Below are 25,700 nucleotides of genomic sequence, written 5' to 3' on the forward strand. Positions count from 1 at the left end.
AGGACACCAGAATCTTCTCAACTATGCAAGTTTATCCAGCGTCAAACTAAATATCTCAGCAAAAAGTTTGATACAAAGAGTTTGTGCTATTAGAAACGTTTCCAATAGATGCATATTTTAAAAATAAGAGGTTATGACTCACCTCCATTTGCAATTCCAAAGTAATTCTGCTCTTGTTTGGAGATGAACACTTAAAAAGCTTTTAGTGGATCTGTGCAACTAAGACTTAATTTTGAGAGTTAATATTTTGATTTGTCATCAGAACAAAATTTCTATGTTTCAGTAACAGAATGCTGCGTAGAAATCGAACTCAAAGCTGAAGTAAAACGTAGTTCTGTGGTGATCGCAGCTCAGGAAGCTAACAGTTAGCAAACAGTTAGCACAGCATAAGAACAGAAATCTAAGGATTATCTCCGGTGTAACAAACAGGAAGTGTTTTTATTAAATTCTAATTTCCTTGCATGTTTTAGATGTTTCCATCTGATTGTTCCCACAGGATTTAAATGATCTTTCATCTGCCACAGCAGATGGATAAGAAACATTTTTCTTTTAACATCTGAAAGTAGATGCATTTAAAGGTAAAAATATGTTTTTAATTCAAATACCAGGACTGTATATTCTGTACCTACACTATTGACCCATATAGAAGAGAAATGTATTTCAGTAGCCATGCAGCCGTGTTGCTCCTCTGTGTGTAAACCTTCGGCCTGCCCTTTGCCTGGCAGCCATTTTCACTTTGATGAAGCGACCTGCTGCATTATGCATGAACACCTGAAAATGGAATAAGAGCTGCAGGCTCCTGACTGCAGGATCAACAGGATCAACAGGAATCTGTAGGACTGACGTACTTTCATACAAGAATTAGTCAACATCCAAAGTGAAAGACATTTTCTGTCCCAAAGAACCAAATAATGAGAAGGTTTCCCTTTTTTCTAGAAAACAATAAAATCAACAATCAAAACTAAATAGTCAGCAGATTCTAATTATATAATAAAAATGTGTTTTATTAATTTGACTTGTGGGCGAATGCGCAATTTGAGACGAATGCGTCTCAAATTGGCCCATAATATCCGACTTCTACAAGGCAGCCTCAACGGTCCAATCCCAAACTTTTCACCACAAAAAATCCAACTTGAGCCACTTCCATACATGAACCAAATCTGATACATATAAAATAGTTTTCATAGTTTGCAGTCTGGATGATCATGTCGCATTTAATCCGACTTTTACATTATTGATGTGATAAATAGGTTATAATTCTGCAACGGACGTAAACGATGGCTGAAAAAATCCTAATTGTTAAATTAGGAATAAAGTCTGTTCCACCAAAACGCATCGCATCTCTGTTGGTACTGACATCCAGACAAACTTCTCTACAGAAGTTAAAATCAATGACTAAAGATTGCTGCTATGACTTGTGGTCCTTTTATCAGCTTCCTTCGTCTTGTTCTGATTTTGGGACGATCCTTTTGACTTCCGTCACCAAATGAACTTTAAAAGCCATTATTTATCCATAAACAGAGTTTTTGTTCTGCGCATGCGGGTTTCATGGGATCGTAAATCACAAAGAAGTTTGGTTGAAGTCACATAAAACAGCAGCAGCATGAAACATCACATTAAAACATCAGACTTCAGCAAGAAATCCGAACTGAGATCTAATTTTATTTGTATCACTCTGCTGGTGTTTATCACGAGTGGAAAACTCAAAGTCCAATAAGGTCAAATATGTTAATGTTTGAAACGCAAGTTAAAAACAGAGAATCTGCCACCCAAAAATGTAACCAAAACACAATAAAACAAAAATAAACTGTAACAAATTGAATCTTTATATGAATTATTATAGCTATTTTCATCCTGGGGTTGAAAATCAACATTTTGAAGCTGAACTAGTTGACAAATAAGAAGCTTAAACATTAAGAGCTGCATTAAGAGTCAGATCCACTTCAGCGTTTCCTTTGATGCGGCGAGGCTAAAGTCGATCCTAAAGAAATGAGAACTTTATTTCTGGTTTCCTGCTGCAGGTCACTTTCTGAGGGGAGGGGATGATTTTCAGAAAAAATGCTGAAGAGGCAAAAAAACGACAGGAGGGCAGTTTACAACTGGACAGCATGTTGATCTGATGCTTTTCACTCCAACATTTCTGTTTTCTGATGCTGACTCATCTTCCTCCTTCTCCTCCTCCTCCTCCTCCTCGCAGCCTGTGGCTTCACTGAGGAAGATAAACACATTAGAAATGATTTGCTCCCTAAAGCCTGACTTGGTCTTAAAGAAATGCACCTTCCCACTTCCTGCTTCATGACATAAAGCACTCTGGCAGATTTGCCTCCAAATCTGACCCCAGGCCACAACCAGCTTGTAAAATCTGCTAATCTTACAGACGGCGCTCTTTTCCTTCAGCAATAATTACAGTAATGATTTTCATTGTCTTGTCGACAATGATGGAATGGATTAACGTTGACATTTTGGCTGCATTCGTTTCACGTCAGGAGACTGACAGAAACAGGAGCTAAAGATGCTTTTTTACCGACGGTTTCAATTTATTGCTCACTCTCTGAGTTGCTGCTCAAATGAAATCAATTGTAGTAAAATTGCAACGACGGTTTTATTGTTTCAGTTTTATACCCACAGTAAACTAAACATGCAGACAAAGTGGTGTAGTTTCAGTAGAAAATGGATCTGTGAATCATTATAGATTTGAAACATAAAATAATTCTTGCAGGTTTGAATAAAACAAACAAATAATTTCTTCAATTCTTCAAGTTGATTATGTTTTTCTAGATCTTTTCAGCACAAAGATCAGGAAATGAATCGCTCTTCTAGTCTGCGTTTCAGTAGCTGGATTTTTATAGTTTCATTTATATTAAATTGATCAACATATTTTATTTGTATTGATGATTTTAACAATGACATTTGATTAAATGTGATGTCTGTTACTGGTTTTCTGTTGACTGATGTGTTTATGATGTAAAGCACAAACTTCACTGATTGAATTAGATTAAAAATGATTGATAGGGTACTTTGTGTTGCATGTACATTTTCCATTTTAAGAATTTGATTTGTTTGAAAGTTATTTTTGGTAAAAATTTCAAACCAACTTTTAAAAATTATTATGATTGGAGCTGCCAGACCAAATTTAGGCGAGTGAGGGCCACCCAAAATTGCTCAGAGGGCTGCAAATGGCCCTCGGACCACCCCTTTAGAAACCCCTGCTTTTGTATTATACTGCTGCAAACTGTTTAGCACCTTTTCTAATTTGATCACAAAATGACTGGGGTTGAAGATTGTGTTATTTTTACGTTCTGAGTCGTATGAAGTACTGGGTCAGGTTCTGTTTCTCTGATTTTGTCCTTCCTGGTTGCTTTTCCTCCCAGCAGTAATCACACACCTGCTTCCCATCCTGCAATCATCCTCCTGCTACATGAACTACCTGGTTTCTCTTGCTCTCCTTTTCTTTTTGCAGACCTTTCCGTTGCTTTTTGATTCTTAATTCGATCTGCTTGCCTGCATTTTTGTTCTCTGTGACACTTAAAAAAATAAAAAAAGAAGTCTTAACCAGTATAAAAATGATCTCTACTCTGACCTGTTGTTTGAAAAACTCAAAATAAAATATTGGTAATTAAAGAAATAAAGGAGCTGGATCATGAAACCAAAATAAAACATAAACAATGCAGGTTTTAGCTGTTTCTGTTTGTCTCATTGAATAATTGCTGTAAATTTTCACTACAGAATATGAAATTTAACAGCAATGCATTAGCTGTTAGTTTGTAAACTAACAGCTTCCAGAAATATCAGCATCCCCTAAAAAAAATTGCAAATTATTTTCTTAATTTTTAACAAAGAAATGAAACGATTGTCTAGAATTACTGCTATATGATGATTTGCAGGGGAATATTTTAGTGTTCATGTTTGTATTTTCTTGTTAAAAAATGAAATGTAACGTTCAAGAGCAGCTGCAACACTGAATCTACTTTATGTTAGGTTCAGTCTGAAAACATTTCCAGGAAACCCTTCAGAGTTGCAGTGTGACTGAGAGGATTTGGGTCGGGATCGTATCACGGGAGCTCCAGTTCAGGAGAAGGTTTAACAACCGTAGTGATGTAAATGTCTAAAACGAGCTTCAGAGCAGAGCCTGGACATGACGCACAGCAGGAAGCCTTTCTGATTTATGCATTCGTCATTTTTCAGATTCCACAGCTTCAGTGTTTGGGTAGAACGATCCTTTCCTGAACTCACAGCAGTCATGAAAATGTTAGATTGTTTTGAAATGTTGAGAGCTTGGGAGACAGCAGGCTGCTCTGATTGGATGTAATTACGTTTGGATTGAGGCCCAGCAGGCTGGCAAAGTTTCAGGCATCAGAAATAAATAAACATGCTACAATGGAGTGAGGCATGTTAGCATAACGCAGGCAAAATAATCCAGGTGGGAATAATCATATTCTCTTTAAATACTGGAAATGTTTTAAGTATTTCAGTTTACGACTGTGGTGAAAAAAGGCAGAATAGATGTTTCTAAAATCTCAAAGGAAATCTGGACTTTTTAAAAATGTTTTATCTTTTCCTGTATATGAATCCACCAGGGCTTTTGAAACAGGAAAAGATCTGTAAGTGTTTCTACAGGAAGATGATGCTGCAGCGAACACTGCAAAGACACAAAATCTCACCAAGTATTTTAGTCTAGTTTCATTTGTAAATGTATTTGTAACAGTTATGGGCTAGGCAGCTAACTGCGGCTACATAAGCAGCATCGGAAGAGTGGCCTTTTAAGGAGCCTGAGGTGTGAAAAAAACAGGAGGCAGTGCTTTTAGTTTTGGTGAATATATATTAAGTGATTTGAATTAAAAAAAACATACAATTACAATAACACAATGAGACACATGAGAATTGACTCAGAATAAATTGATTTCCAAATCATAAAGTCCATAGTCCATTTCTAGCTCGCCATCTTTCGATCCAGATGAGGATCTAATCCGACAGGTGGAAAAAAAAACCCGACCTAAAAGGTCAGAAAACCCATTAAGTGTTTTATCAGAAACAAATATAATACAAAGGAAATAATTATTAAATTTAAACATCTAGTTTATGCATACTAAATGCAAATGCAATAATTAGATTCCTAATAATTAAACAAACATTTCAATCAGGTTAAATTAACCATAATTTAAATGAAACAAAACTATCATATTTCAACTAATCAATTTAAAATTAAAGTGCTAAAGTTAAAGTGCACTTCCAAAATATCAATCAAGAAAAATAAAATAAATTAATTGTCAAATACTCAAGCAGAGTGAGGGAAGGAAAATAAATAAATAAATAAATAAATATACTGCGCAATATCAATTTAAGTGTAGCTACATTCTGTTCTGATCAATTTTAGTTTAAACTTCAGTGCCTTGGCATCAATGTAAAGGTGTCAGAATACGCACAAACTTCAGCAACAAGTTACCTGTTTGAAGAGAGTGGGGCGTACTTAGCCACAATCAGCACTAACAGAATCCTGGTGACGGTCCAGGTAAACAATGCCAGTGATTCTAATAAAACAACGCTCCAATGAGCAACCGAGCAGAAGTACCACATAGAAAAAATAACACTGTTAACAAATAAACTCACCCAGCAATCAAATCAATATGTTCAAAGATTTTTTGAGGAATTCCTGAGGAAGACGCCAACAGCAAGCCACAATCACAGTGGAACAGGTGAGGATCTTTTACTGCGCACTGGAGGCGTGGCTTTAAATAAGTTAGCAGCGTTCGGGCAACACAGGAAGTGGGCCCGCAAAAATAAAAGTCCTTTACTAATTGTGGGTTACATATTAGTACTTAAAATAAGGACTAAACTAACTTACAAGGAACTTTTCTGTAAGAATTAGGTCAATATTTCCTTAATACTGGGAAATAAATATCAGTTCCACTGGATAAATATTTTCCTATAAGTGAAATAATCAGCAAGTGGAACTTGTACTTTTCCATCCAATATAAAATATTTATTTATTTAAAACAAGCTCTAATATCTTGCTGAAAAGTTACTTGTAAGTCGTTTTGGAAACATTTATTTCAGGTGTATTAAGATATTTGCATTTTATGTTTTTTGCAGTGTAATCACAGAAAATCCTTATTTTCCTGTATATAGTTACTTTTGTGATAGTTTTTGTCTTATTTCAATTGTACAGAGATATTTGCACTAGAAACTAGACTGAAATACTTGGTGAGATTTTATGTTTTTGCAGAGCAGAAGAGTTACAGTTTATGGCTCCTGGTTACAGAAGCAGCACAGTGAATGCAGCCGCCTGCGTAACTCAAACTGCAGTCACTGCAACATTAACCAACGTTTTTGTCAGTGCTATTAAAAAAAATCTAATTTGAGTGATACACTGGCTCGTATTATTTTCAGTTTTTAATGGTAAATGCTCTTGCAGTTATTTTCCAACACTGAAATGCTTCTGTGCAAAGAGTCCTTAGACGTTGCGTATTGATTAGCTGGCAGAGGACCCAGCATCAGCGGCAGCAGCAAGAGGACAGTCAGCATCCGACGCTGGCTGGACGCTACAACAAAGTCAAACAGGAGAGATTTATACACACGCTGTAACCCTGCGTCGGCTGTAAAGCCCAAACAGCCCGAGTAATTATTTATAGAACAGATTAAAACCAATTAGGCTCAATTGATTACACATAAAATGGATCTGTTCAAACTGGCCAGCAGAGAGAAAAACATGTGATTGTCTAATGGGACAAAAACGGAATAACAATACAAGAAAAACATTTCAGCGATGGATCCTGGTTGATCTGTTTATCAGTAGATCCTAGAAGCTTTAAATGAGTTTCTAGTGAAACCTGGAAGTGACAGGCTGATCATTTATTATTCGGTTTATCAAGCGGAGCTGTGACAGCAGGATGAGACGAGATGGAGTCAGATGATGGGAAACAGATTCACAGCATCGCTGCCTGAGTTATCGCTCAGCACCTGTCCAGCCGCAGACACAGCGAGAGCATCAGAGGTCGCCTCTGGAGCGATAACACAAACACACAGCCTGGTGACGCTGCAGAGGAGGCGTGAGGCATGGAAATGTGACGAGAGAGGAAAGATTAGTGCTGCAACAAGCGGCATGTTGGGGACAAAGATTTTCCATTTGTTTCTGCTGTTTTTCTTTTTAAAAAATCAGACATGTTTTTCTGAAATCCAATGTTTCTTGGTCGTTTGTGCTACTAGATAAATGTGAGCGCAATCAGATAACTCTGAACAGTTTACGACTCCAAAGGGACAAACATGGACACTAAACGCAACACAGCTGTTTACATAAGTAACGGACGTCAAAATCTATGGATCAGTTTTAAAGTTAATAAGAGTCAGAAGATCATAAAATGAGATAAGAAAAAAGACGTTTAAAGTGTCAGCATCGTTTACTTCAGTCATGGTTTCCATCCAGATTTACGTGTTTGGTTTCTTCTGGTGCAGAGTTCTGGTTCATGTCTCATCGACATGAACGCTCTGAAAACTATCAAACACATCTCTGATTTATTACCACATAAAGTAGTAGTAGGCATTTATCATATTGTTTATCATTCATTGTGATACATTTAAAAATGATATGAATGTTCATTTATTGTTGTTATGATAAATTCCAATTATGTTAAAATTCACCAAAACTGTTGTAATTGGTGAATTTTTAAATGATCATTAAATTTGGTTAAATGCATTTGCGCAGCTCAGTGTGATGATTGGTGGTTGAAATGTGGACCAGAGGCAGAAGTTGAGTTTGTGGATTTAATGAATAATCTTAGAAAATACAAAGTCCAGGCAGCACAGGTGAGTAATGGCAAGATAACTCAAACACTGGAGAAAAACCTTGGTAAAATCTGGCGTAAAACAAAACATGAGCGTATCCAAACTATTCAGCATGGTGGAGGATCTGTGATGCTGTGGGCCTGATTCTCTTCCACAGAAATGGGAATTCTTTCCAATAAAATAGGTACAAATTTGTTTCCCTCGATAAGAAAAGTGATAACTGGTTACAGCAGGAACGAGTTGCTTCCTTTGGATCAATATTTATGATTTAAAGTAAGTTTTTTACTGTTTTGCTTAAGTTCTGTTGCTTGATTACATCAAACATTGGATGGAAATGCAAATGATTTAGTTTTGCAGAATCGAAAGCTGCAGCAGAGGAAGAAAGGCCTGAGGCAGATTTTTTGTAGTGATACAATAAAACTTTAAATAATTAATAAAGAACACCCACAATCCATTGCTTTAATGTGCTTTTTGTTTTAGCTAGATGCTGATGTTGATTTTAAATGTTGCTCTTAAACAAAACCCCGTTTTACAGCATGAAAACCAATCACTGCTTCTGTCCAGGCTTAAATCTATTCATGCTTTTGTTCTCACTGATTGTTATATGCAACTCTAAATCCATTATGTTAAATATATGCAAACATATTTCAAGAAAATGATTAAATAACTGATTATTTTCCCTTTCAACATTAACATCATGCTGAGCTTCTGCGCCTGCTGCAGAAAAACCTGAAACAGAATCAGATATTTAGATGAAATCAATGTTTTAGCAGGCAGTGAGTCCATCAGCAGCTGCTGTTAGGCAGCTGATGTAATAAAACCTGACGTGTCTTCTACGCTCCGCGTGTGCCCGACTTCTGCTCATAAATCTTTTTATCCCCCATCGTGTTTTTTCTCAGGCTTGGTACAACACAGGTTGATGAGTTCCCTCCATGTTCTGCTCTGCTTCTGTCACTTTTAATCCACATTAAATAAAATAACGTGTGCTCAAAGGAGGAACAAATGCAGTTCGAAACGGGGGACAGCGGTCATGTGAGGGCTTTTTTTCAAAGTGTAGCCTGCAGTGATGACTTTGTTTGCTTCTGGTCGGCTCCATTCAGAAACCTCCTTTATGGGAAAACAGAGTGGACTTAATGGGGAAAATGGGAGAAATCAAGGATGAGACTTTCAGGGACACTCCGACATATTTATGCTGCTTCAGTTTGGCCTGAACTCTTTTTACCAGCTTCAACAGAAAAAACCTTTTCTTTGATTTTATTTCTATTTGCTTTTAGAGATGAAGAAGCGTGCGTTTCTGACTTTGGGATTTCTCTATCCTCATCTGATTTCTTCAATCTGTTTTCCTCTCATCTCGTCAATTCTTGTTCATCTCTGCTTTTACTCTCAGATCTTTTAACCAATCAGACCAATTCACCTCTGCTCTGCTGCTCGGAGCATTCGACCCATTTGTTTGTGTTCTGCTACAGAGTAGAACTTTTTTTATATTACAAGGTAACCAGTAAAAACAGATAAAGAAATAACCAGAACAGATGAGGTGATCTCTGTATTCACCAGCGATTCTGAGAAGTTTCAAACAGGTTATTGAGTTTTTCTGATGTAAATCAGTCATATTGTGTAGGCTGCTACAGGAAAATGTATTTTTAGCAATAAAACAGGTGGTATAACTTGGATGTGATAAATTATTCATAATATAAGCATAAACAGAAAAATAAGATGACATAAATTATCCAATTTCACCTGAGTTACTTCTAAATCTATTTCACCTGCAGTCATTTAGTTGTGCTTTTTAAAACCTGAAGAAATCTGAAGTGTTTAAATATCTTTATTCAATGAATCTAGAAAAGATCATGTTTTAAGGGATCAATCCGTCCCATTGTACAGTTTTACACTCTTTTTCCCCCCTGTAGCTCTAATAGTGTTTATGTTTTTTCTCTATAAATATCTAACTTCATCGTTTGCAGAGTCCTCTTACAACACCGTGATCTCTCCTGTCAGTCAGTTATTCTGTTGTAGATAATAATATTTAACACAGTGACCAGAGCCTTCAGCTGCAAAACAAGCCAAACTCTTCATCCAACCTCCACAGCACAATCAAGTTACTATGCTAACTTCAGTTGTTATAACTATGCAATATATATCAAATAGGGCTTAAAACTGAGTTTACTTTGTAATTTAATGCCTTGAAATTGGGCGTCTGCCCCTTTAAGAAACTCCTGCTCTTTCTGAAACTCCGCCTTCAGGAAGTCATCACAACATGGCTCCTCTAAACGCTGGTAAAACAACGATTTTACCAGCGTTTCAGCGAAGTAGCTCCTATAATGAGTTCAGCAGATGTGTCGTTCCACCAGGTGTTTGCTAATTGCTGCTGGCTAGTCTGAAGGAGCTGAGTGGAACAGTTGCAGAAGATGGATGCTCTGAATGGTTGCCCTGGAGATTAGAGGATTTCTCAAACATGCATGGCAGAATCATGGCAACACTCCAGTTGTTTTTTTTGTTTGTTTGTTTTGAGGCAGTAACATTATAGCTATGATGGAAAGCTCAGAAAAGCATATTTTACATAACACTGGCCCTTTAAATCATCCTCCATGCACAGTGGCTCCTTTACTGCAATTACTAAAACAAACAAGCTGCCGAGCATCATTAACATTCACAGGTTCTTCACTTCATTGCTTCACTGAGTGCTGAGAGGTAATCAGGCTGGTAATGACATCATTCAAGAGCTACTTCAGGAATCATTAAGAAGCTTTGGGGTTTTTTTCTTTCCTGTGTTTAATAAGTGTATCATGATGCTGCTGGTTGTCTTCCTGCTGGCCTGCATCCTGGGTGTGTTTGAGGCAGTTGACCTGCCTGTGCGTACGGATCGCACTGAGCCTCAAAGGATCTTGTTGTCCTGCCAAACAAACAGAAGGAGGGAACAAGGTGCAGCGACACAGAACTGCTTTGGACCGAGATGCTGAGATCATCACTGCGTCGCTATTTCTGAAGCTTCTGAAGATTTTACACCACACTGTTAACTGACCTGGTTGCAGAAATCTGTGGTCTGCTTGAACGGCACCCCTGATGAAGGTCTGAACGAACCCTCTGAGAAATTCATTTTTTACTGCAGAGGTGTAACCTGATGCATGTAACTAAACATCCGCCTCACTGCGTGGTGACAACAGTCCTGCTCATTGTCCTGCCTCGCCTGAAACACTTTCTATGTTCATGTTTAGGGGTTTCCTGACATATGAATATCAACATCATCTGCTGCACACCCTGCCATGTTCTCCTGTCTTTCTGCTATCTGAGGAGCAGCTAATAGGTCTAAGCTGCTGTTACATCCTTTTGTCTCACACAAATAATTATGTCATTATTGTTATTTTTTCAAGCAGAATGTGCAATTTTAAATAAAATTGTGCAACTTTGATTTATTAAAGGAGACCCACAATGCAAATTGTATGTTTTGTTTGTTTTTGTTCTTCCATTTGGGTTTCCACTGCTTCTAAAAACAACCCAGCCACTTAAAAAAAAAGACAAAAAAACAAACAAACAAAAAAACACCCAACTGTTTTTCAGTAAGGAGTTACAGATTGTTGGTGTCTGGAAAATGAGCTGTTTCAAAAACTTCTGGAATGTAACGTCACAAATCAGGAGGCACTTCTGCATTCTTGTTGGTTGTCCAGGAGGCTACACTTCTGCTTTTCAAAGACGTATAGCTGTGTAATTCTGCATTTTTTTCCAGATATTTTCACATGTGAGTGTAAACACTGAGTTGGGGGTGTGGCCAGAAGCAGCTTATTTGGATTTAAAGTGACAGTAGCCTTAAGACATCTCATTCTAAAAGGAAATGAAAATAGTCAGAACTGAGGAGACTAAAATGTCATCATCTAAGAAGGATTTTGTGCAAAAATTTAATGAACATGTTTTGTATCACCCAAAGACACATCCTAATGTGTTCAACAAAGCATAATAGGTCACCTTTAAAGGCTTTAGAGTTAAAACATATGAAGGATACTGTAAACTAACAGCAGTATCATCTTAATCTTGATAATCAGACCTTTGGTCCCCTCAAAAGTGGTAAATGGGTGAAAGTGCTTTTAGGGTACACCCTGAGCTACTTGCTAGTCCATCATAATTCACGAAACCTGTGAATTTAAAAATCTGTGATCTGTTGAAAGGGAAACATGCCAATAACTGTGATTAACTCCAGATTTCTCCTCAGGGCTGAAAGTTGGCTGAATGGCCAGGCTTAATGATTGGAGCCCCCAGGAACATGACGGACCAAACTAATCATCCAAAAATGAAAGAGTTGGGTTCAGCTTGGCTTCAGGGAACAGAACCATCACATCTGTAGAAATGTTCAGCCTCCTTTCAGATAGAGAAAACCCCCGAGGTTTACAAACCCTGAAGACTTGGACTGCATTTATCACAAGGAAAAATCCAAGCATGCGTCCTACTCCAACACCAAACGCAGCTGAAGATGAATAAGGAGCATTAACACGTCTGACCTGCTTACATGTAACTTACACACATGAAATGGCCTAAACCATGCTACCCCAAAGTCATGCTTTGAAACTACATGCAGCATTTTGCAGAACAAATGACGTCAGATTGATTAATAATTATTTAGTAACAAATATTCAGCTGATTAAAAGTCTTTTTTGTTTTAAAGTGAAGAACAGGAGGAAGTTTCTGCATCACATCGCTAACTGACATGAGAATATTCAAGCATCCAATAAATCTGCTGGGTTGTTTGTTCAGTTCAGAGACTCGGCTGAGTTTAAACACATAATCTAAAATCACCTTTTAGCCTCAGCCACGGATTTTAAAACAGCAGCTTTCTCAACGTCTTGCTGCGGGGGGCTAATTTTTGTTTACTGCCAGTCAAAGTGACAGAAAGATGTTTAAAAATCTGTCATTTTCAAGCTGCATTGGCTTTTGGAAAACTGGAAGTTTGTACTGCCTTTTGGGAATAAAACAGCTGATTTCTGCCTGACTGAACAAATGACCCATAAAGCAACAAATAAGACCAAAAGGAAAAACTTAGAATCGTCTGTATGTGTGTTTTTTCTGAACAGCCACCGGTTTGACAGGGACAGACGATGTTTACGAGTCGTCCTCCACAGTCAATGCCACTCTGGTAAATTTATTTAAAAGCTCAGAGTGTTTTTGCATGAATGTGTTGGTGAGTGGAAGTTTGACTGCTGAGTGTCGTTCTGTAAACCTGCAGCTGTAGAGATGCAGTGCAGCTGCAGAAACATTGGGAAAGTTTTTTCTGTTTTAATGGGAAAACATGGGAGCCTGGATGATGTTTTTATGTTTTCAAGATGTAAAGCACGTTGAACTGCTTTACAGTTACTTCTGTTATAAATGTCCTCAATTAAAATGTATTATTTAGGATTAGCAGGTAAATAATACCATATGAAAGCTTTCTTATGTCTCATGATGGAGGGAAAACGTGACATTATTATAATTTTATGAGGTCAGAGAGTCTTGCAGAAAACACTAACTAATTGCATCACTAAAGGTTGGGAAATATGAAGCGCTCCCTCTATTTTAAGGGCACAAACAAAGAACTAATGTTGTTTTCTGGTCCACATTCAAATTACAGACACTTGGATGTGATTTCTTGTTTTTTTTCTTTCTTGTATTTTTGGCTGAGAACACAAACTATTGGCAGCTTCTCTTTGAAATCATCTTCAAAACCTCAGATCAGCCAAACTCTCAGAAACTTATTTTACAGAGATATGGAACATTTGGTCAGAGCGTCCCCGTCTGCAGCGAACAGATAGCAGGCAGGATGGAGAGTTTAAATCGAGACGACACTGTTTGCAAAGCCAAACCTGGTAAACAGCTTCTTCACTCACATCAAACTTCAGTGAGTCTCGATTTCTGGGTTATTGACACCAATAATAAACTTTCAAGTTTGCATTTCAGCCTCTAATGATTTCAAAATAAGTTTTCACACATTCATTTTAGTAGACTTCAATAAATCCAACATCTCAGGATTCCTTTTGCCTTAATTTATTTGATATGAATCTGAAACAGAAGTGTAATAATTCTGCTGACTGCAGCGAATCCTCCGAGGTGTCAGGAAGCAGCGCGCCTCTCTTCATGCATATTCTACTGGCTTATTGGCACCATTTTTACAGGAGTCCCAGTTATTTTGGAGGTCTGTGTTACATAACAATGCTAATGAAGAGAGACTCCTCTGGGAGTTCAAGGCTGCAGATATTTAGGCTTTACTGTGGGACAATTTCTCTGTTTTCATATGTTAGGTTTATGTTCGCATTTCAGTTAAAATCAAGTATACTTAACACTTTTTGCATATTTTTATTCAAAATTTATTTTCTCATTGAGGGCAAGAAAAAAATTAGCATTCTTAAACCCTTGAAGCATTTCTCTGACTGCAGATATGCAGAGTACTGCTGTCTATTCATGGTATTCAGAGTTTTCTGTGGAATGTAACTCCAGAAAATTTGCAGAAAATTTGCCTATTCACTAATTTTATGAAAGCATGTCTCAAATATTTTAAATAAAACGCAGCCTAGGAAGCTGAAATACCAGAAGCAATGCAACTTCACACACTACTGGCTGCAGCCGATCCAGGAGCGCCTTGTGTTTTCTCTTTGCGCTCCAAGACAATAACCCTGCATGTTAGCTTCAGCGGTTGTGGTATTAATGCATATTAAGTTATATTTTCAATTCAATTCAAATTTATTTAACCAAGGAGAGCACAGTAAACAATGTGGCATGTTAAAAGCAAAGCAATCTTTGTTTTGTACAGGTTTTCTAGCTTGAGGCTAATTTGCAAACCAAGTCCTTCATTGGGTCTTTATAAAAAGACAGCAAAATTAAAATTAAAGATTCCTGTCTCACACACACACACACACACGCCCGCGCACACACACAAATAAATACGCAGAATTTCTGCAGTTAGAAAACTAATCTCTTTTTTTACGCCATTTCTTGATTTTATGAATATCAATGCACTTTCTTCATGTCCAGTATTTTCCATTTTAATGGGTTTGTAAGAGACGTTCACCTCTGTGTCACGTCAGAATTATGCCCAATGGAGCCAAGAAGTCATGTGTTAATCATTAACTAAATGTTCCCAGATCCTCTGATCAACCTACAAAAGTAAGGTTTGCATAAAAAATATACAGGAATATGTAAGAAGGAAGTATCATTATTTATTTTTTACCTTTATTTCACGAGGAAAGTCCTACTATGATTAAAACTCTGGTAGCTGCAGCTGCTCCAACAGTAATTTTGTCGATTTAATTCAAATTAAAAGTTGGATTATCCTCAATTTTTTCATTAGATTTTGCAATTGCAATAAAAATGTTTTTGTTTTCACATCTTCGCCAGTAGAGCAGAAAAGCAACCTGGAAATTTATATTTATTAATTACAGAAACAACAAAAGTTTTTTTTTCCTTCTGTTTTCATTATGAATTGTCAAAACTTGATGTACTTGATGCAGATCTACAAATGGGAAAATAAATGGGAAAAGGTCAACCCCCAAAAAGATTCCCACGCTGTTTCTCCCTTTGTTCTGCCAGCAGCGCTACCAGCTAATCATCTATTTACATGACTCACGGTACATTTACAATCTCCCACGTCGCGTTCGCTGGCGATTACTGAGGGGAAGAAAACAGCGGAGAATTACGGAGCGGCCTGCTTTCTGTCTCAACACACAACAAAAGGGAGCCCATCTGGAGGAGAGGGCAAAGCAGATAGCGAGGCAGTAGGACATGTTGCCGTGGTAACGAAGCAAGGGTGGGATGAAGCAGGAGGGGGCCTTGGAAGACGGAGGAAGAGGAAGAAAGGCGGGGGGTTAAGAGGAAGGCTGGAAACCGCCTGATGATGCTTGTTTGAGGAGAAAAGTGAGAAGAAAACTGAAGACGTTTTCGATTCGCTCAGGTTTTGATTTCAGCAGAAAAACGGAGCATTTCTGTTGCAGACGACTGACTGATGTTTCCACTAAATCAACAGCTACGTGGCTGAACGCTGCGGTCGTCGCAGACAAAAGGCTCTGCCACTATTGTCTCTGCTGAAAGAAGGATGGAGTGGCTGAAGTGAGGCAGACAGGAGGAATGGGAGGGCGATGATGTTATTAAAGAAAGAGGTGGGGGAGGGGCAGGAACACAGAAAGTAAAAGGTGGGAGGCCAGAGAGGAGGAGCGAACAAAAGATTACTTCACTTCTTTCTACATCAACTCCTTTTCTGATCATGGAACTGAATATTTTCTCCATTTCAGCTTCATTTGCTTCACAATTTGCTGAGTTTTATTTCTCATTTATTCACTGAAAAGGTCAAAGCCCAACATTTTTTACCAAACTTTGTCCCATTCTAATCTGAGCAGCACGAAAACATGAGAATCCCGTTGAAATGAGTCCCAGATGTGACAGAAATGTGTTTGATTGTTGGAGCGACTGAACATCAGCAGGTTGTTTCCTGCTGGAAGGCGCGGCCACATCGATCTGTTCCCACGAATAATGGGTTCAGTTAAAGGGGCTTTTAGCTTATTGATAAGATGCTGCGTGATTGATATTTTATCAATATCAGGACAGAACTTGCTGATGTTCCAGCTCTAATTGGCATGACAGGTGACACCAAGCGCTCAGCTTCAGCCACGTTATCTGCAGTAAATGTTTTTATCTCCAGGTGAGCCAGGCTGCCTCTGATTTCTATACAGGTCAAAGTTCACTTAACTCGGCCTGCAGGACCCAACTCCATACCAAGGTCTGACTTTACAGTCTGCCACCACGAGGAAGGATGCTTCTGTTGTAAACTTTATACCTTTCATGCAAGACGAACAACAAAATAAAACATAAACACTAGATGTGACAGAATTTGACGCTTCACAAAATGTTTCATTTCTTCTCATTGAGCCTCAGTTAAAGTGTGTTGAATGGAAACATATAAAACAACAAACATCAAAATAAATGATTTCTTCTGAATTTAAATCTAAGTTTTCAGGAAAAATGTTTTTATTTGACTTTAATAGAAAGTAAAAGCCTATGTATTTTTAATCAATGATTATTGCACAACGCCAACTTTTATTTCAGGTTGTTTGGTATTTAGAAGAATCTCATAGATCTTACCTAAACACCAAACCAGGTTAAATATATGTTCAAACATTTCAAGGTATTTATTCATGGCTAAGGCTCATGTTAGACAAAAAAATTAAAGAAAGGATGGGAATAAATTTTAAAAAAATGGTCAAAAGTAGCTTACTTTATGTAGAAGTATTGTTAGGAATAAATAAATAAATAAATAATACGGCTTATTTGGTATTAGAGGAAAATGTATGCATTTATGCCTTAAAAACTCATAAAATACATTTTTTATACTATTGTATAAAATGTGCTTACATGTATTTTTGTAGTTTTTTATTGACTCGTGAGATGATGAGATGTAATTAGATGCATAAAAGGACCTGATCAATCAAACTTTAAAACTGTTTTCTCCATTTCTGTAATGGATTGTTCAGAACTGAGAAGAGCTAAAACAAATATGTAATTATTGCTTTATTAATTCAGGAATTATTGACATTTTTAGGGATCATCTATGAAACACATAGAAATAAATACATATATTTTATTTAAAATAAACTGAAATAAATTATTTATTTTTGCAGTTATAATATCTGACTGCAGAAATATGGAGCGTGGCAACTGAATAATTTTTTGTTTCAGAAATAACTCTAAAATCTACCAAAACTCTTTAATGATTTCAAGCTGTCGGTTAGCGTGATCTAAACGTGATGAGCGGATTGGGTCCTTGTACTTTACGCCACATCGTCATGGAAACACACAGCAGCTGTATTTGCACATCTTCCAGAGTTTTCCTTCCATGGACCCAGCAGCTGGTAAGAGGTTGGTTAACTGTCGGGGTGAGAAGACGGCTCATTCATTACTGTGATGGATCACTTTCAGAACCGGAGCCGCAGCTTTGACCTCTGGAACAACATGGCTTCCCGGCATGGGAGGCGGTTCTGGTCTGCTGGCCCTTTAACAGGCTGCAGGATCACATCCAAAACCAGAGAAATAAAACAACGCCACATTAAAATGCAGTCATTAACTTTATTCATTTGCATGCATGTTCTTAAAGAGTCTGCTGTAAAATAAGCAGCTGTTTTATTCAGACTGGAAGCTAACAGATAATTCATGAGGATTTTTCTGATTTGCTGCTCTAACCGGAATAAATGAGATTTTAATCACTTCAGTTGCTTAAAAAATCACCTAAATTATTAATAATTATTGAAGAATCTTGCAATTCTTGCAATTATTGTTTTTCCATACAGTAGAGATTGTAATCCAAGTGTTTAGAAAACAAATGCACCAATAAATGTTCAATATGGCCATAATGTCTTAAGGTCATAATTCTGATCAGCTCCTGAGCTGTTGGTGTTTTATTGCAACATTTTCTTTTTGATTGTTTTAAAACAATCCGAAATGCTAAACTGACTTATGTAAAACACACATTTCAAACTTGTCCTGAAGGGAAAAGCAGATTCTGGACAGTTGGAACTTTAATCCCTCAGTGAAATTGTAATCCTGCAGGATTATGACTGGATGGGCTTGAATCCCATCATCCAGTGTTTCACCTCCTCTGTTTTCTTGGACTCTTCAACATAATCTCTTTTATGGAGGTGAAGAAGTGCAGGTGGAGGTGTGCTTGTATAAAGCAAATGTAATTACTGTATTTAAATGGTATTTAACTATTTCAAAGAAACTGTCTGCAGAAAAAGCAGCTGGTTTATTTATTTAAATGTTGCCTGTAAATATTTTCACCCATGCAGCTAAACGCTCCAGTTTGACCACATTATTTCTATATTTGCTTATTCACAGAGCAAACCATTTTACTGCAGCTTAATATCTTATTACATAATTGTGTTGACATGTTACAACTCAATGCTTAACAAAATATTTAATTAAAAATAGGAAAAAAAGGTTCAAGTACACAAACCTTTTTTTTGGAGCGCTTCTGTTTGAGATTTCTTACACGTTATGTTACTATTTGTACTTTTTGTTTGCATTTTTACATCCAACTGGTTTGAAGTTAAAAACAGTGAAAAAATGAATGAATGAATGAATGAATGAATGCCTGACAAAACTACACTATGCATATGATTCTTTACATGCATGTGAAGGCTGATCCAAGCACACGTAAAGAAAACATGTTTGCTGTTTTCCAAAGGTTGCTGTGTGATTGTCTCTCACATAACTCAGCTTTTGTGTTTCAGTGCAAATAAATAATCCACAAAATGATTTTATTCATCAAATTTGGCTTGAAAACTTTCCCTAAATGTCATTTGCTCTCCAGTGATGTTCCTACTGGTGGCTTAAACCACGAATAGCACAAATAAAATGGAAGATCATGCAAATCATTTCAGAATTCTGTACATATTTCTAATTTTACACAATAGTAAAACACCAGATGGTAAACTATGAATGTTAATTCAAGTTTATTACCAAGAGAAATTAAAGATAGACTTTTTAAAATGACAGTGGTCAAACTACAGCCTATTATCATGATCAAAACCAGTAATGATCCAGTCACTGGGAGGGAATTAATCAACATTCCAGTTTAAGTTATGAATAAAATAATGACTGTTGTCTAATCTTTGATCATTTTAATGTAGCACTTTGATGTAAATCCAATCAAACTGATCTGCTGTTGTTTTTCTTACTGTCTAATATTATTACAACATGTAATCATATTAAGGCTGCACAGTGGCGCAGTTGGTAGCACTGTTGCCTTGCAGCAAGAAGGTCCTGGGTTCGATTCCCGGCCAGGGTCTTTCTGCATGGAGTTTGCATGTCCTGTGCATGCGTGGGTTCTCTCCGGGTAATCCGGCTTCCTCCCACAGTCCAAAAACATGACTGTCAGGTTAATTGGTCTCTAAATTCTCCCTAGGTGTGAGAGTGTGTGTGCATGGTTGTTTGTTCTGTATGTCTCTGTGTTGCACTGCGACAGACTGGCGACCTGTCCAGGGTGTACCCCGCCTCTCGCCCGGAACGTAGCTGGAGAGGCACCAGCAACCCTCCCGACCCCATTAGGGACAAGGGTGAACAGAAAATGGGTGATCATATTAGTATTTAAATATTATTAAATGCATCCAAACACCAAAAGCACAGATGGTTGAGGTTGTGACACAATCAGTGTTTGTCTTCTTTGAAATAGGGCCAATTTTTGCTAAATTACATTAAATTGATCAAATTTGTTTATTACATGTAGATAATTGATAACATTAACCATGACTGCTGTTAGACATCCATCATCTTTGGCATCAAAACTCTCATTTTGGGATTTGATCTCTTCGAATCTCCTGTTTAGTTGCAGTTTTCTGACTGGAAGCACATCCAGTGACCTTTCCCGTTTCTCTGGTTCCTGTCTGTCTAGACTTTACACCCAGAGGCACAAACAGACCCTGAAGAAAGTTGTGAGAAAAACTAAAATTACAGAGCAGATGAGAGGCCTTGAGGAGGCGACCCAGACTCGGCTCTGCTCTGCACACGATGCAGAGCTGCAAATTGGATTGCGAGGGATGCGGTCTGCATGCGGCTCTGTGTTTGCTCAGAAGCAACTGGATCAGGTCGGCATGACATGAGGAGAACCGAAGCACAGCGAGCATCAGGTGTCATTTTGTTTGTTTTACAACAACTCAGGTTAAAAATTAAAGGATTGGCACATTTATGACAGATTTTGATGTGAAAATACAGACTAGACTGCAGCAGTCACAAAAACAAATTCTACTGGATGATAAGTCGTCTCAAAAATAATTGCGATAAATTAGAATATTGTCATTTTACAATTATAATGGCATAATGATGCAAGTTTCCCTTCTCAGAAACTTAAGAGGAAGCAGAAATAAATACAAGATACTGTTGATACCCACGTTAGCTTCTCTCATCGATATTCATTAATATTTGAGATATTTATGAGTCCAGAAATCAGATGATTCCTCCAGAAATAGAAGCAAACCCGATCCACAGCTTCAGAGCTGAAGTTGGTGTTTCAGGTGGGAGTTAATTGAACGATGCGCCGGGTGTGAAGCTGCCATCATGCGACTAAACGGCGCTGCAGAATTAACTGCATGGCTGCCATTCTGCTGCTTTAAACTCTCCAACCTGAAGTGACTCATTCTCACCGCCCCACTAGCAGCCTCTCCTCTGCTGAACATTCGCTCTAATAACTCCTCTTCTTTTATTCAGAAAGAACAATCAGAGTTAAAACTCTGATGATGCCACAGAGGAGTTTTTATTGGCTGAAGTTTGGATTAAATCTTGTTTAAATGGACGAATCTCAGTCATTAAGTCCATTTGATTCAACAGGAGACAAACATCAGGGAAGGATTTCATTTTGTGCTTACATAAAAGAAGCTAATTTCAGATTCAAATGAATGCACACGCAACGCTCTGCACAGCAAGAGTCTGTGTGTGTGTGTGTGTGTGTGTATGGGGGTGCGCAGGCGTGTGTGTGTGGGGGGGGGTCAGAGGGGTTCTTCATGCCGTGTTTTCATTCTGGAAAAATTACCAAATTTATTCGCCTTTTTTACCAAGTGATATTCACTCAACAACTTTGTAATCCACGAAAACAATGCAGTTTAGAATAGAAAAGCTAATAAATCATCAATAATTTATACTCTGTCTGGAGCTCCATAAGAAAACAGTTAGGTATAACTTTATTTTACATTTCTACAGCTAACATCTCCATAAGTTTTTTCTCTGCTGAAAATACGGTTGAAATAATTTTGTAAATAGTTTTCATAGCTTTTAATTAGTGTCTACTCGATATCAAGTTCTTGTTTGGTCAATTAAACTGTTTTTGATTTTATAGACCAACTAGAAGAGTCACAGATTACAATATGAAGGACTCAAGTAAAAGTTACTTTGATAAAAATGTACTTAAATACAAGTTGCAGTAAAGATTAAACGTTCTTCATGAGCAGAAGAAAGTTTTGCTCGTGGATGTCAAATGAAAATGACAGTATGTGTCTCAAACCGTTTTAATTAAAGGAGAACCTTTATAAATAAATAAAATAAGACATGCTGACATATGACAACATCCTGTCCAGTGATTCAACACCAGGGGATTTTAATACTAACTCAGTTAAAGGTTCAAATCTGTTTTTTCTGATGGTTTTATTTTATTTTTACTCATTAATGGATAAGATTTCATATCTAACTGAATAAATTACTTTCCTCAAAACAAACTCAAGTAAAACTAAAAGTTCAGGTTTTCTGAGCAACTTAAAGTAAAAAATACAAACACGTTGTACTTAATTACAGGAAATTTTCACCCCAATAGAAACCAGATAAGATCAAATGAAGTCCATGATTAGTAAACAACAACAAATAAAAAATCATTTCTACATAAAATAGACCAAAGTTTGATGAGATTTAAATGATTTGTTTCTGGTTTAATCAGATAAACCATTTAGAATGAAAGAAATCATAAAATGAATCCCAGTTTCAGAAGAAACACTGTAAATGTTTAACTGTGTTTCTGTGATAAAAACTCACGTTGGTCTCATCTGGACACTTGAGTTCCTCCATCAGCCTAAATGTGTCTGGCCCTTTAAATCTGCAGCTCAACAACTCAATGAACTCCAAGCAGATATGATGCAATATCATACAAGATGCTTTGATTTAAATAGAAGACAGAAAGTGCAAATATTTTAGAAGTACTAAGCAGTTCTGGCATCATAAACTCTAACAGCAGGTATATATTATAAGTATTTATGAACCTGGTAGGTGGGAGTTTTGGAATATTTTCTGGAGACTTAATAAAAAGTATTTGCTTGCCAACTGGATGAATAGGTAATGCACTCATTGGTGTCCAAATAGCTGCCTTTACAAAAAGATCCACAAATTCTGTAACCTTCCACAGATAAATAGTGTAATAAAGGAAATGAATGCTTAAATAAGCAGAATTTACATGCAGAGTGTCAAATGTTTATTCTAAAAATGCAATATAGATAAAAAGGTTTTAAAACAGAACGTTAGTTTAAAGAATCAGTCTAAAATTGTGGAAGGGAAAATCTGTCCAGCCTGCAGTGACTCTGAGTTTTGAATCAATCTCTCCGTAAAGTGCCTCAGGTTACAGAGCAAATAAAATCCGGCTGAGAATTACCTGCAGTATATATCCAATTTTATGTAACATGTTTTACTTCCCCTGAAGGGAAAGGTGCAATAGATCTATAGAAATGCCTTTTTCATTGCTGATAGTAATGAAGGGTAGCAGCCATGAGCCAGAGGTTGAAGCCTGTAGCCGGTTATTTGTTTGTTGGGTCTGATTTAGATCTTTTCCCTTCGGTCGTTTCAGGATCTTTGTGTGTTTCTGACTTTCTGGAGGTTATTTTGGTTGCAGAGTGGAAAAAACGAGAAGTTAGTGTCTAGTGTGCAGCCCTGCAATGGCCTGGTTTCATATCCATGGTGGATTCAGCCTTTTGCCTGTTGGTTGCAGGAAAAAGACACTTATGGAAACATTAGAAAAAAATTAAACATTAATATGCGTAATATTAATGTTTCACTACATCACTACATTTTGACACATTTACATTTTGCAGTATTTGTTAGTTTAATCACAAATACTGCAAAGGTACAGTAATAGAAACGTTGTCCGCTCTCTTTCTTCATGTTCAGCAGTTTTTGGGTGAAATTCCTGCTAAAAGTCTCTGACTTTGATTTCCACCACAAACCCATCAGATAATCACTCACAACACACCGCCTTGTCTCTCTCTTCCCTAAAGAATCGCTCTCCCTGTTGGATCTAACTTTGACTAATGGAGCCCAAAACAAATTGGCAGATGATTCACAGCCATGTTGTGAAAGCAATAAGGAACTCCACTCATCTGCACATCAAACCTCACACACACGCAGAGAGAAGAAAGACGTTTTCCTCCCAGGTTTGGCTGCTGACTACAGGACAGCTGAACTCTGCCGCCAGCGCTTTCCTCCGCTAACTCATTTCGATAATGATGTTAAATGTGAGCCGAAGACCGAGAAGACAAATGATGTTTCTGGGATCTGGAGAACAAGGAGGGCATTGAGTGCTTTTGCGTTTTCCTAGTTTTCACAACTCTGAAGCAAAATAATAAAAAAGGATGTTTTTTTTTTTGGTATTCTGGTGTTCTTTTGAAAAGCAGAATTGAATCTAAGAGGCAGATTTTGACAGCAGACTAATGGAAGTGAAGCTGGAGGTTTGCTGCAAAAGAAAAATGTAGCTTTTTAGTGTTTCCTGCCTCTGAATTTAAAGAAAAGCAACATTTTGGTTGAAGTGGGATAATTTAAAATTGAACAAAAATTAAAGCAATACACAAAGTTAGAAAAAATTACAGAAAAAGTAAAGCATCACAAAGTGCAAACTAAACTAAAAGCATGTCTTAATTAAAAAATCTTAAGTCTGCTACTGTCATTTAAATCGGAAGAAATAAAAGCAACGATTTATTTGCTTTTCATACTTTCAGTAAATACAACTGGATGTCATTCGTGCAATAAGATGTTATATTAATGTATAATTTCTCTATCAGGATGTGTGTATTTAAAGTAAGAAAAGGATTGGTACTAAACCAGAACCCTGAGGGACTCCAGGAAGACGGCTGATCCAATCTCATTTGATCTTGTCGACTTAAACCCTGGAAGTTTTCTTTGGAAACTAAAAAGCTGATCAGTTTGAAGATGAACCAGATCACACTCTGGGTTCACAAGTCATGCAGCTTCTTACCTGCAGCCCCTCGATGGCCAGCCGCAGCATGCTGGGGGTCAGCTTGGAGGCCTGCTTGAAGGTGAAGTTGCTCCAGTCGATGATGAGGATGAAGCCGTTCACCTGCAGCTCCGGGTCTTCGATCATGGACTCCAGAGACAGCAGGATGGCTCGCAGGATGTCCACAAACGTGTATCTGAAGGAAACATCACAAGGTTTTCTCTTTTCTTTGAAGTAAAACATGGATGTTTCTACACATTACTCAGTTTGTTTTCATCTGTTCAGCCTTTCAGATCCATAATTCCTGTTTTCTCTGTAGCTAAAGCTTTAACTGACTGTAAGGCTTAATATCTGCCTCCATGTTTCATGGTTCTTTGGTTATTGCCTCTCAGTTATAAGGTCACTGGTTCCATGCATGTGGTATCAGGTCAATTGACCAATGCAAACTGCCCTTAGGTGTTGAGTGCTGATGTTTCCACAGTTACAGTCCATTCACAGTTTGTGTTCAACACAAATCTCCAGTATTTTATTGTGTTGTTATGCATAACAACACAAAAAAGTGTAAAAACAGTTTTATGAGAAAATGATGCATGGTTTTAAATGTTTTCCAGCTAAAATCTGGCAAACATTTATGAGTCGATAGTTTGTAGAAAAACATTTTACTGCAATTTTAGCTCCAGCTTTGCACGTCTGGAAAGTTTTTCTTCTTCTTTGCAAAAGAATCAGGTCAGATTACACGGAGAGTGACTCTGAACATCAATTTCAAAGTTTTGCCATTGAATCTTAATTGCATTTAGGTCTGGACTTTGATTAGGTCATTCAAAAACCTTTGATATACATTTTTATTGTAGCTCTGGATATTTGTTTCCAGGTTTTCAACCGGGACTGCTTGGCTTCTAACACTCCAAATCCAATAATGGTATCCGCAGCATAATGCTGCCACCACCATGTTTCACTCTATGATGATTCGCATTTGCATCTTCCTCTGCATTCTGATTGTAGGCTAGAGAGCTAACATGTAGCATCATCTGACCAAAGTATTATCTTCCTCATTCTCTGTCTTTCTGATTTTTCTTGCTACTTTCTCAAAAACAACATTTGTGGGCTGATAGTCACATTTTTTCAATTTTTAGTTAGTTTACTCTCATTTAAATTTGCTTCACAAATGTTAATCAGTTTGTGTACTAAAACCAAATAAGATACACATAAATGTATGTTTTTAGCA

General features: G+C 37.3%; 1 protein-coding gene and 2 long non-coding RNA genes across 3 annotated transcripts in view; all 3 read right to left on the bottom strand.

The window, feature by feature from the left end:
- LOC116734043 (clavesin-2) overlaps positions 1-25,700 on the bottom strand; it is a 37,658-nt gene that overhangs the window by 8,991 nt on the left and 2,967 nt on the right. The window contains exon 2 of the mRNA XM_032585164.1: positions 24,497-24,671. Coding sequence (XP_032441055.1) covers positions 24,497-24,671 — 175 coding nt within the window. The remainder of the gene's footprint in view (positions 1-24,496; positions 24,672-25,700) is intronic.
- LOC116734045 (uncharacterized) lies at positions 722-11,677 on the bottom strand. Its single transcript, XR_004342163.1, has 3 exons — positions 11,527-11,677; positions 10,973-10,975; positions 722-734 (listed from the first exon to the last, which is right to left on the bottom strand). It is a non-coding gene; the product is annotated as an uncharacterized LOC116734045 (long non-coding RNA).
- Positions 3,804-5,803, bottom strand: LOC116734044 (uncharacterized). The gene is made up of 3 exons (XR_004342162.1): positions 5,608-5,803; positions 5,444-5,528; positions 3,804-4,993 (listed from the first exon to the last, which is right to left on the bottom strand). It is a non-coding gene; the product is annotated as an uncharacterized LOC116734044 (long non-coding RNA).

The sequence above is a fragment of the Xiphophorus hellerii genome, chromosome 15, assembly GCF_003331165.1.
Source record: "Xiphophorus hellerii strain 12219 chromosome 15, Xiphophorus_hellerii-4.1, whole genome shotgun sequence".
Lineage (NCBI taxonomy): Eukaryota > Metazoa > Chordata > Actinopteri > Cyprinodontiformes > Poeciliidae > Xiphophorus > Xiphophorus hellerii.